The sequence below is a fragment of the Scylla paramamosain genome, chromosome 6 (genome assembly GCF_035594125.1).
Source record: "Scylla paramamosain isolate STU-SP2022 chromosome 6, ASM3559412v1, whole genome shotgun sequence".
Lineage (NCBI taxonomy): Eukaryota > Metazoa > Arthropoda > Malacostraca > Decapoda > Portunidae > Scylla > Scylla paramamosain.
This window is the reverse complement of record NC_087156.1, coordinates 10,473,603-10,487,099: the sequence shown is the minus strand read 5'-3', so window position 1 is coordinate 10,487,099 and position 13,497 is coordinate 10,473,603. Positions and strand designations below refer to the sequence as shown.

The following is a 13,497-nucleotide window of genomic DNA, read 5'->3' as shown; positions in this document are numbered from 1 at the left end:
TATCCAAGAATCCTCTTGAAATTCAGAGCACATTTCGTACTATTTTTTCTGTTATAGTTTTATGTACATGCATTTTTTTTTTTCTTGTCATAGGAAATAAAATTTTCTCTACTAATATAAATATTACATGTTATAAATATTAAAACGCACACAACACTCACGACTCTGGGTATTGCAAATATTTAAAGTTTTTGTATTTACAAGCCCATTTATTGCAATGTGACGAATAATTAAACTGAAAGTAATTATATATATATATATATATATATATATATATATATATATATATATATATATATATATATATATATATATATATATATATATATATATATATATATATATATATATATATATATATATATGAAATTAAAGGCATTAGAGAATGCTCAGTTCTATAGTTTATAGACATTAGCATTTTATCTCATCATCCTGCTGCCAGCTGCATCACGCACTCAAAGACGATATCCAAGATTCCTGGTCAGAGCTCCAGTGTCATCTACTTTCAGGCTCCCCAAGATTTAGTGAATACCTCGAGTACTGACATGTCACGATCACACGTGGATATGGATACGTGGGCAGTGTGTGAGCTTTCAGATGTATTGCTTCATCCAGACGAGTTAGCAGCACAAGCATGAAGGAGGGTGGATCTCACAGCTGTTCGCTTTTGTTGAGATCCTTACCAAGAAGCGGTGACATCCAGAACCAACAGCAACTACGATATCTTTGTGGTCTCTGGAGCCTTTGCTTGTTGTTGTTTCGTTGTGTAAGAGGTTATAGGGAACATCCTGTGTCCTCCCAGTAACCACACGAAAAGACAGGTATCTTACTAGGAGTGGTCAGAGAGTTGTTGTTGTTGTTGTTGTTGTTGTTGTTATCAGAACCACAAACGGAGGAATGTGGATGTGTTGTATTACTGAACAACAATAAAGAAAGAAGAATAGATGAGTCAGGCCACCTTGGCAGAGATACTCAAAAGGGACTTTCATGTTTTGTGCCGTGAATACTTTTTATGGCTAGACTGAAGTGGTACTTATTATTTTCTAAGTATATCCTTGCTATTGTTTTTAGGTTTGTACCGCTGAATGTTGGGAAGCTTTTCACTTATTATTATTTTATTTTCTTATTTGATCTTGTTATATATGTAATTGTGCTTGTTCGTTTTATTTTGCTGCAGGTGTTGTGCATATTTAACATTCTCAGCGTTTCAAGTGTGTTCTGTTTTCAGTGTTGTTTTTCATGTATCCATGTGTTCTTGCTTGGAGGAATTTGACACGTTTTATTTATGACATTTCGTGTTTTTCTTCAGTATTTATTCTTTCCTTTTTTGTTCATGTGTATGTTGTAACTCATGCAGTAAAGGATTTGTGGTGGTTCTGTTCATGATGCTTCATTTTTAGCTCTTTTTAGAATAGTCAAGCTGCATCACTTTCTTATGTGGATGTTTTGATATTTTCAGGAAAGGATGGCAGGTGGTGCCGCGGTGAACACTGCCAACACGTGCAGGAGGAAAGTGAGTACCTGCTTCATTACATCATGTGCACTCTGTTTGGAACTCGCTGTTAAACTTTTTTTTTCCATGTCAACCGAAACCTGTCACTGTTGCCTGCCTTTCTCCTGTCTGCTTTCCACGAATCTATGAAGGAAAGAAAGGATGTGCTTCCATGGTATCGTGTCAGTAGTATTATCCATTGAAGGATTAGTTTAAACCTTTTTCCAAAGCGTTGTTTTTCTCTCCCATTTTTGTGCCTTCCCAGGGTATATATATGAAAGAAGAAAGAATGTAAATTTAGTCTATAATGTTCATTGCAACATCTTACAGGGAAAAAGTCTTTAGTGGATTAACCGTAAATCTTTTTCTAAACTATAATTTTTGTATTTCAGTCTTCGTGTGCTTATTTTAGTGTATGCATAGAGAAAAGAAGGATACGAAATCATATATTTTCTATAATGGTGTCATCTTTTTGTTATAAATATTTACTTGGAGATTCAGTTGAAACCTAACAATTAGCTATCATTTTTCCGCTCATATATTTTTTTTCCGTATATATCTTTTGTATGTACGAATATGTGAGTGAAGAAAGGAAAGATGCAATTACAAAAAAAACTTTCCACAATAACAGGAATATTCACTTGAGAACTTTTTAGGTAACAAATATCAGATTTCTAATTTATCCGTTTATTTATCCTTTACTGTGTTTTACCGTTATGTAGATTAATAACATTTTGCACGTTATGATAAAGTGTGCTTGGAAACTGTTACTGTAACACATTTCATTTAGTGTGAATTTGGTTTCCACAAAAAAAAAAATAAATAAATAAAATAAAATGAAATAAAAAAAAATAGAATAAAATAAAAATCTTTCCTTCTATTTACATTTTCTTTGTTCAATGGGGAGTTTTCAGAACTATTGGTTGTCACCAGGTGGCAGCACAGACACAAACTCTTCTCTTACATACAAGCAATATCAGATATACCTACAGTGTTATTCTATTTATATGAAGATGCAATAGGCTTATATAATATATTTTTCTATGTAATCCCTTCTAAGTAGTAATACAAGTAAAATGAAACTCTTTTCATGAACAAATGTATATAATTTGTTTTTTTTAGTGAATCGGCATTTACATTTATTTGGTCATCTTAAGATTTCCAAATGAATACACTCTTGATTGGAAACGTCTTAATCTAGACGACAGTAAACATAAAGGCAACATGTCTGTGACAGTCAAAAGTCCAAATTACATAGATCTCCTTCCTAGTTTATGGAAACGGAAATTTTAATAAAAAAAATGGCAACTCGAGTGTCCTGGCGATAGTAATGCTGTATCTCTAACCAAAACAAACACCTGACTCGGCCGCGCTGGTTGAACTTAAGAAACACGTTGTCGGACATGAAGTTGAATGTTGCTGCGGTGCCCATCTCCACTACGCCCTAAGCAATGGATTACAGCAGCTGGACACTACAGCAGCAGCAGGATCGCCTGAGAGATGTTTGTTTTGGTTCTCGATTACTTTGCCTTGTCGCTCGCTTCGTGAGAGGGATGCTAAAATACCCAGAAAAAGAAAAAAAAAAAAAAACTAGAGCCATATATCACGATGTTACTGAGTAGGTTGTGTCATACTATGTAGTACAGGGTGATTTTTTTATTTTTTTTCATTGTCCAAATCAATAGTTTTTATACTTGTAATATGTTCTATTCAGAAAATGCTAGTATTTTACTCGATAATCACACACACACAAAAAAATGATTTGACCACATTCTCTCAATATTATCCATACCGGATATTGAAAAGTCGATACGTCATTTCAATAGTATCATGATGATCAATGTTCTATGCATCTTTACGCACCTGGGATTTACTACAACAATATTCTAACTCTCTTTCCTACAGTTAGATGAGCAGCAACGACATCTAGCGATTTAGTTCCGATAACTCCCCATTGGTATTGATATTATTTTTGACTCTGATTTCCCGGGAAGTGTTACCACCTTGATATTTGTGACCTAACCTAAGGTAACTTTTTAGCGTCATAACCTTTGTTGCAGCTTTATTCAAGTAAAATCAAGGAGAGGAAAGCTTGTATTGTTCTGTGAAGTGTTGTTATTTGTCTGTGTGTGTGTTGATTGTCACCTTGAAAAGTCAAGGTGACGTGGGCCTTGATGACTAGAGCCGGCCCACACTATTTGTCTCCCTTTTTTTAGAGGCTCGTCGTTGTAGATTTCTGAAAATATTAGTTTCATCACTTTTTTTATTTTCCTTGTCATCGAATGAAAGAAAATTTATGATTTTCTTCATCATTTAGTAACGTATTGAATATCTTTGGAGGGATTATTCCCCTAGCAGAGCGAGATGGTTCTATTTTTGTTACCGCACCGCACACTATTTTTGTACACCCCACCGCTCCCGCCTGGCCCTGGAGGGTACAACGATGATTTGGCCAGGAGCACCTTTTGGTGTCCATTGCATATAAAAGTTTCGATTTCAGTTTCGGAAACACTTCTTGGTTGTTAACTTTTGAAGGCGTATCTTTCTTATTTTATGTAATTTCTTCGTCAGACTCACCTTTTTTGCTGTATTTTGCATATTTCGATTTATCGACATGTGGGCGAAGGTTTCTGCCTCGCAACTCTTGCAACTATCGCCTCATCACTACAGATCGAGCTGGAGGGCGCAAAATGCACGAATTATTTGCCATAACTCACTTCATACACGGGATAGCCAGTCTTGGTTGACACCATCAGACTCAGACACTTTTTTTTTTCTTTTTGTCTTGAGGGTTTAACACAGTCCTCTGTTTTTGTGTTTGTCTTGTCGGATGCAGCAGCGGCGGGATCTTTTTCCTTCCTCGCGGCCAGACGACGAGGACTGGCTTTTTGCTGCTCCTCCTGACACACTCACAATTTACCGGTGAGTGACGGGGACGGAGCTGTTTTTGTAGCGCAGTGTACGTCCTTCCATTTTTAGGTTTACATTTAAGTGACGCCTGTCATGCTTGCCTATGTTATTCCATGTGCATGTAAGGTAAGGCTGCTTGACAAAGTGTCTGACTCACTGCAGACACTTGCTTTATGCTGTACTGTAATAAACAAGTAATTTCTCAATGTAAAGGAAACAGTGAGTCACAAAAGTGCCTCTCAATACGATGTGGTAATAAAAAGTAGAATATGAAATAAATAGATAATAAATAAGTGAATAAATAAATAAATAAATAAATGGATGAATTAATGCATATCCTAGAGAACATTTCATACCTACTGAGCTTACCATAGCAAATACACTGATATGCTACAAAAAATGCACACAAGTATATGAAGATGGAAAAAAATGGGGGAAGTCTGTCTTGTGTTGTTATTTCTATGGTTACTGCTCTTCTGAATTTGCCATCAGCATGCGTCTCTCCTTCCCCACGTTGACGCTACACAAGACTTTCACCTTTATTCCGTTCCCTTTCAGTAGTCCAGGAGTTAAGCAATATCTTCATTGTTTCATCCCCTTCATTGGTAAACTCTGGAATTCTCTGCCTGTTTCTGTTTTTTCCCCTTCCTGTGACTAGTTGTTTTAAGAGTACTGAGGCACTTCAAGAAACATATTTAGATTTTTTATTGTTGACTTTTTTTTTTGTCTATATGTATGGAAGCGGCAACTGAAAAGATATTTTTTTGTTCCTCTGTTTGCCATTCACCAAGAAGATATGAGAGTGTGAGTATAAATAGTGGCTATATGCAAATGTTAGAATACCATTTTATACTGACTCTAAATTAAACATGTGTTGCATTGTTTACTCCAGTGTTTCAAGTTGAGCCGTCTAGTATCTTTTGCATCTAATTGATTTTTGTGTTCGGCTATTTGAATTTTTATTTCCAAATGAAGTTCCATGTTTTTAAGAAGCATAAAGGGTTGGAGGAAAAAAAAGCTTTCCTGAGTTGTAATAGGTGAATGTTAATAACAGTAGTAGTAGTAGTAGTAGTAGTAGTAGTAAAGAGCAGGATTATCAGCTGCAGTGACACCAATTCAGTTTTCCTATTATTTATATTTTCTTACTATTATTCCACACCTTGTCAATCCACGCAAGGGAAAAAAAAAGAAAAAAAAAGAAAACATATTAAAAAAGTGAGAGGCAAGACCAGCAAGTGAAACACGCCCTGCCTTCTCCATAGACTTCACGTGTTTACTGCCGCGCTTCCTGCCTCATAATTATACAGTCTTACGCTGGAAGCGCTTAATGTGGTGCATTTGTATGAAAGAATTTACATTTACTTTTTGCCATGAATATTTCTCTCTCTCTCTCTCTCTCTCTCTCTCTCTCTCTCTCTCTCTCTCTCTCTCTCTCTCTCTCTCTCTCTCTCTCTCTCTCTCTCTCTCTCTCTCTCTCTCTCTCTCCAGAGGAATACAAAGGAATGCAACGGAATTCCAAACCTTGAGGTATTGACGAGGCTGTTTGGATAATTATTCTACATTAACTATTATTGGGAGATACAGGATAGTACAGAAGGTTCCTCCCCACCAATCCCTCCAGCAGAAGCTGACAAGATACAGGAATTAATACCACGTGGTATAGAAAAACCACATAGAACTTGAGAGAATAGTGAGGGAAAGAGTTGTGGTCTGTCTACTTTTGTTTGTGAGGGAGAGTGTAAATGCATGATAGTTGTGTGATGTGGTGTGTGCGTAGCGCAGGTGAAGGCACAGTTTGGTTGTTGAGGGGTGGTGCAGCATCCTTGCGTTGCGCTTTCAAGGGAGGCGGCAGTCAATCAGGCCACAGCTTCGGTCACTGGGTCTGTGTACCTTCCCTTTAGGGGCTGCATACACAGGTTATCCCCTGCAACTTTGACCTCTAGTACTTAAAATCACAAAGTTGATCAATAACAGGAGAATGCGGACGAAGAAAATGAGGATTACATGTGATTACAATGGATAACCAAAATAGAAACACTTCCACAGGTCTTTACATATCGCTTTGGAATTAATTTAGATTAACTACCATTTAGTAATGTAAGCTAGATCAGTGTATGACTTCTGCCAAACTGACACGCCCTTGTGCTTGTGCTGGCGTGGGAAAACCATCGTGCAGTGTGGGAAAAACTGACTGCATTTTGATTGGAAAGAATGAAGTGAGATTTTATCATTATTCCTATGCAAAAAAAAAAAAAAAGAGGAGGAGGAGGAAGAGGAGGAGGAGGTGGTGGTTGTGGTGGTGGTGGTGGTGGTGGTGGTGGACGTGGTGGTGGTGGTGTTGGTGGTAGAGTTCATAATTTTTCTGTTCCTCCTCCTTAGGGTGAATTGTAGATTTTTTTCACTCTTCTCAAAATTGCACAAGTTTTTCTTTCTTATTGCACAAAATAAAATAAAAAATCAATATTTCCGAAAAGACGGTATTCAAATTTAAGAGAAAGAAAGCTTTTACACTTGTCTTATTCATTGTGACGTAACATTGAGGTAATTTGTGCGCCCACAGGCAGAGACAAAAGGGTGTTTGAAGTGGACGCTTTTGCTAATGCCGTTATTACTCTCTAGTGCAGTGGTTTTCATCTCTTTTCAGGGCACGGGCCACTAACAAAAACAAAAAGAAAATGTGGACCCTTTCAATTTTGTTTTAATACAACTAATCAACACTGCAGTTCGGTGGCCAGTGGCCACAGGCACGGTGGTCCACAGCACTTGACGACTCGTTTAGCCGCGTGGAAGCTGACAGAAATGAACAGGATGGCTCGTCACCTTGACGCGTATAGTACAAGTATGTTCTCAGGCCCTTGTCCCGGATGGCGGCGTGAATCTTGAACATTCGTTGTAGATTAAACTTAGAAGTGACTCGAAGTATTACCTAACAGCTACAACTTAGACTGTCAATGGTTCTCTTAGATAGAAATGTAATAATAGTAGTTATTCATTTTGATCAAATTGTTCATACTGAATTTTCCATTTAATTTTTATCAGCAAATACAGTAGGCATCCTGTGGACCACCCTAAAGAGTCACTGTGGACCACCAGTTGAGAACCATTTCTCTAGTGTCATTGTTTCATGTGGAAGGGTCAAATAATTTAAAAGGACTCTTGAGGATTCTTCGGGACTGAATGTAATGCAGGTCTTGCGAGTGATGCTCGTCAGAGAGAAGCATGTGTTCTTTAAAATTTCAGTACTTTTTTTTTTCTGTGCGTTGAGTTAGGTATTCATTTACTTTTATGATCAAGTGTCATCTGACTACCACTTAGTGCTTCCTTGAACTGCCTTACTACGGTTCTTTTCATGGAAAAAATTCCAAATAATGTGTTACATTTCATTGGTGGCATGATTTCCCTTTAAAATGAATGCAAAGCAATCAATGTGGCACGTTCCATATCCATTATTGTGTCACTTTATTATGCATACAAACACTCCTATTAACGTATCACATCCCGCCCCTGGTGTGATTCCCCTCACCATGAATACAAAGCAATCCAAACGCTACAGTTCAGCCCTGCTCATGAAACACACGCTCTGATACAACTAGGCTTTTCACTTACTTTCAGCCCTTGTTTTCTCTTTAATAGTGCGAGAGTTGACTGGCCTCTTCACTCTTTGATCCCTTTCACAGTTAAACTCCGTAATTCACCCTGATTTTTATCTAACTTCCCAAACTTGTTATGACTTGAACTGATCATATATGTTTACTCACCTCCGTATGACTTGAGTTGCTATAAGAGACGAGTATCAAGACACCTTCCTAACTAAATGAACCAACCTGATTTAACTCTCTTTTCCATCCACTCTTTACCATGCGGAAATTAAGTGGTATTGTAAACTGTAACCAAATTGTTAGCCTTATGATCTATTCTAGACTCTAATAAGTGATCTGGAGACTATGATAATAACACGCTCCCTCCACTGCACACCAGCTGTCCGTAATGTATCATGTCCAGTGGCTGTTAATATAAACTGACGCTCTATTAACCTGTCATCACTAATCAGTAATCATTCACGCACAAGCTCATCCTCGTCACCACAACATCACCGTCACCGTCACCATCACCACAGCTTACACAACACTCCACCATGATTCTGTCCCATACATCACCCCCGCCACAAATAATTATTTCTAATTAATCTTCCGTCCGTCACCACCACCACCACCACCACCACCACCACCACACCTCACTCTCAACTTCTCCCATTTTCACGAGCTCCTTTCTTCTCTTCCCTCGCTCCACCATCCTACATCCTCTCTCCCTTACGTTCCATCCTTCCTTTTGCCGACATAATGCTTGCAACAGACGCCCCTCCTCTTCCTCCCCCTCCTCCTCCCGTCCCGTAGTATTAGCAGGGCCTTGTCTCCCCTTATAAGCAGGGAGCTGTGGGAGGAACTGGAGGGATGCTTAGTGGAACATGTCGAAATAGCGTTGCCTAGCCGCCGCCGAGTATAGGAGTGTATTGAGGGTGCATTATCTCGGTACAGTGGCGGTGAACGGGGAGATGGATCGGTGAGTATGTTCAGGCGCAGATAGAGAAATGTGTTGTTGGTCTGACGAATTGATTGATGAATAGGTATCTGGTTGAACAGGTAGAGTTATAGATAGATGGCTGGATGGGTAAATGGTTAAATAGATCGACTGGCTGATAAATAGATATATAGATGGACAGATGGATGGATAGATAGATTGATAGATAAATGAATAAATGAATAAGTATTTAATTAGATATAAAAATAAATAGATGGGTAGATAAACAGTTCAGTAAGTAGAAAATAGATTAGGTAAATAGACAGACAGACAGAGAGACAGACAGATAGACAGACAGACATACTGAATTAACGTGTCGTGTTCTGAGATATTGCAAGGAATTGGTTTATAAATTGTACTGTAAAACTCACAAACATTTTCATATTTTAATTAATAACTACTAATTATTTACATTTCTTAAAATTCAAAATTTCTCACTCGCATTCATCTTTAAATCATTGAAAGTTATTATATGTTACCTTATATCTCTTCAACATATTCACTGATCAACGCAATCATCGTGCAAAACACAGACAATATCACATGCACAAACACAACAAATATTCAGTCGGCGCCATTAATGTTCAGTGAGAAAAACACACATGATATCAGCAACACATCAATCACTATAAACATTCCATTTCTTCTTTCTTCTGACTTATTTTATCTTCACTTCTTTCTTTTTCCTTATTTTGTTTTCTTTCGTCTTTTCTTCGTTTTTTTTTTTTTTTTTTTTGACAGTGCAATATATATTGTGGTATGGGGGTCACCACAAACGATAATTCTTCAAATTAGATTGATGTAAGTGGTGGCGTTCCTCAGTGTTCAATCTTAGGACCGATCCTCTTCATAATATATATCGATGACATAGACGAAGGAATCAGAAGTAAACTGTCAAAATTCACAGATACTGAAATTGCTAACAAGACTGACACCAAACCAACGTCAAATTTTGCAAAATGATGTATACACTCTCATTGAATGGTGTGAAACGTGGCTTATAACTTTGATTTTGATAAATGCCACGTATTTAATATAGAAAATAGCAATCTGCTGGAAAATTATAAAAAGTAATCCCCCATCAATAGTTTGGATCCTGAGAAAGATCTGGGAGTTTTAGTGACAGCAGATCTTAAACCAAGCAAACACTGTACCGATGTCATTAAAATTGCCTATAAATTAATAGTTTTCATTAAGAAGATCTTTCACCTTCAAATCTGAAAAAAAAAAATTTGGCCTTGTACAACTCACTTGTACCTCCTCATCTTGAATATAATGTACAGTTTTTGTCATCCTACTACAGAAGGAATATTGAGAAATTAGAAAAAAAGACAATACGAAGTAGAGTAACGAAAATTACTTGAAAGCTTCGCAATTAACCCTACAAGGAACGTCTAAAAGAACGAGATCTATTCTCCCTATCCAAACGCAGGCTAAGAGGGGATCTGATATTGCTTTACTAAACTTTTAAGGGTTTCACAAATATGAGACCCGAATTCTTCCTAAGACTCAACATGTCTAATATTACAAGAAACAATAGCAAATAATAGGTAAGCGATTTCAAACAAATGAAGCCAAACATTTTACTTCAATCGTGTCATAAATATGTGAAATTCTGTTCCATCAAGCGTCGTTAACTCAGGTACTGTACACTCATTGAAAACCTGTCTTGACAAGTATGTAGACACTAATTCCCGGTTGTCATTGTTCATGTCTCAATAACGAACACGTTCACTCCGTACTGTCCGTGCTGGCATGTAGATTGTATGTGGTAGAAGTAGTCCTCCTCTCTTTCTTAGTTTCCTCTCACATTCCATGTTGTTTTTTATTTCTATACAACATGGTACCATTTCCTTTCTCAGGTGAGCCTTGCCTGGAGGGATAGGGAGTGGGGGATGGAAGGACCCTTCTTCTGTGCTATCCTTTGCCTACCACTAATAGAGTAGAATACCCAAACACCACCTAAACAGTCACCCAAACAGACTTGTAAGAACCTCTTGGTCTGTTGCTGTTTGGACTTTTTTTTTTTCTGCAAAACAAATAGATTCTGTACATAAGTAAGAGAGAGAAAAAAAAAAAAAACAGTAGAAAATATAGATGTAAATGCCAATGACACCGTGCATTGCTTAAAAAAATAAAGAAAAAAACAAGGTCTCCATCGTTACAAATACTGAACTATCAAAACTTACAACTTACAAGATACGACACGGAGATAAAAGGACACAAACCCGCTACACTACAATGATGGTGCTGGTGACGATGATGACGGTAATGATAATAATTATAATGGTAATAATAATAGTAATAATGATTATAATATATAATAATATATAATAATAATAATAATAATAATAATAATAATAATAATAATAATAATAATAATAATAATAACAACAACAACAGTACCACTTCACTACGTATCGTCTCACGCGGGGAGCAGGGGTGGGAGGGGCACAGGTCTTTCTTCTTTTTCATGCAGTATTCTTTTTTTTATACCTATGAAGCATAAACACACTTGCAGCCTCCGCTGGTCCCCCTACCCTCTCTCTCTTAATCCCTCCCGACGCCGCCCTTCCTCCCAGTCGGAAGCTTTCATTCTGCTGAGAGGTAGTAAAGCCTGTGTGAAGAAGTGAGTGCTTCACCAGCTTTTTCAATGACATAATTTGATTGATGTCTATGTTGAGAGTGGACGTGAATTACGAATAAAGCAATCCGTGGTTCTCTGGGCTGAGTCATTCTCGTGCTGCAGGATGGACAGGTGTAATGTTGTGTTGTTGTTATTGTTGTTGGTGATGGTGGTGGTGGTGCAGCACAGGGGAGGGTTCCAGGAGGCGACTCCAGACACAAGGAATGCTCGCCTCTGTAAAGTTCTCTGATCTCACCTACTGCTATTTGCACTCCACGACATACTCCCACAAGTCAACAATTATCTAATTATCACTGTGGGAATGAACGCTCACTTTAGAATCAGCAGCAGTTTTTCTTATTGAACTTTTGGTGCTGCATGAACACTGGAGGGGAAATCATGTGTTCAAATATATCTTGTTTACCGTTGGGGTTTCATGGCGTAGTGACAGTCTTGGGAACCCAGTGTGTGTGGGATGCCAGCGGTCATATCCCATAGAAAATGAAATAAATAAATAACGTAATGAAATTAATTCACATCATAATTCTTTAATACATACTGGCGTGAACATTAGATGGGGAAATAGACCAACTTTACAAAAAAGATGGGGAAGATGGGGAAATAGACCAACTTTAAAAAAAAGAAAAAGGGCCCTCGTGGCCCAGTGGGTAGAGTGATGCACTTGGAGTTTGGCGTGAGGGAAGTGAGGGGCGCGTAGGTTCGAACCCCCCTCTCGGAACTCACAAAAACCTTCAAAGAGCATCCCTCCATCACCATGTGTGCCTCAAACACACAGGTACGGTGATGGAGCTGCCCACGGGGAGGAGGGGAGGTGAGTGCGCAGCACCTCCCTACCCCTCCCCAGGGGAGGAAGGCACCGCCTTACCGCCCCCGGGAGAGCAAGGGAGGTGAGTGCACAGCGCTTCCCTTCTCTCCCCTACCTAACCCTGGCAAGTCTACGGACTACCAGGCAAAAAATAATAAAAAAAAAAAAAAATAAAAAAAAAAAAAAAAAAATAAAAATAAAGGTAAGTGCATAGCACTTCCCTTCTCTCCACCTAACAGGAAAAAATAAATAAAAAAAAACATAAAGGTGAGTGCATAGCACTTCCCTTCTCTCCCAACCTACCAGGCAAAAGATAGAAAAAAAAAAAAATAATAATAATAAAAATTAAGGTGAGTTCATAGCAGTTCCCTTCTCTCCCAACCTTCCACGCAAAAAAAAATTAGATAAATAAATAAATAAATAAAATAAAATAAATAAATAAAGCAAATAAGTAAATAAATGAATAAAATAAAAATAAAAGCCACCCTACCACCTCGGACCTCGGGAGAGCAAGAGAGGTGAGTGCACAGCACTTCCCTTCTCTCCCCAAGTCTACGGACTACCACACCAAAAAGAATAAAATATATACAGGTATAAAGAAAAAAAAAACAATAAAATAAATAGAAAATAAAATAAAATAAATAAATTAAATTAAATTAACAAAAAATAAATAAAGTAAAAAACTCCTAATTCCCCCCGTCAATAAAAGTGACTAAGTCTGGCAATCAACAATAAATAATAAAAATAAATCAATACCAACCTGACTGATCCTGACAACTCCAAAGACCACCACCCCACCTGTGAAGCACGGGAGGTGAGTGTGCAGCACCTCCCTACCCTTCCCAGTCTCCCAGTTTGACTTTGACCAACAATCTGACTCATTCTGGCAACTCCAACTGTACAGACCACCACCAGTACTCCAGTACTCCCCACCCTGGCAACTGATCCTGGCAAGGTGAGTGCGTAGCACTTCCCGTGACTCATCCTGGCAACTCTAAAGACCCACCATACTGACTGACCCTGGGAAGCACGGGAGGTGAGTGTGCAGCACCTCCCTACCCTTCC

The 13,497-nt window shown here is 38.1% G+C and overlaps 1 protein-coding gene across 23 annotated transcripts in view; it reads left to right on the top strand.

The window, feature by feature from the left end:
• The window catches only part of LOC135101299 (circumsporozoite protein-like), a 166,140-nt gene that overhangs the window by 18,068 nt on the left and 134,575 nt on the right, over positions 1 to 13,497 (top strand). For 11 of the 23 annotated variants that reach the window (XM_064005045.1, XM_064005054.1, XM_064005049.1 and 8 more), the window contains exons 2-3: positions 1,460 to 1,513; positions 7,047 to 7,241. In XM_064005045.1, the coding sequence (XP_063861115.1) occupies positions 1,460 to 1,513; positions 7,047 to 7,241 (249 nt within the window). The remainder of the gene's footprint in view (positions 1 to 1,459; positions 1,514 to 7,046; positions 7,242 to 13,497) is intronic. The other 12 variants (XM_064005060.1, XM_064005058.1, XM_064005059.1 and 9 more) reach the window with 2 other exon arrangements.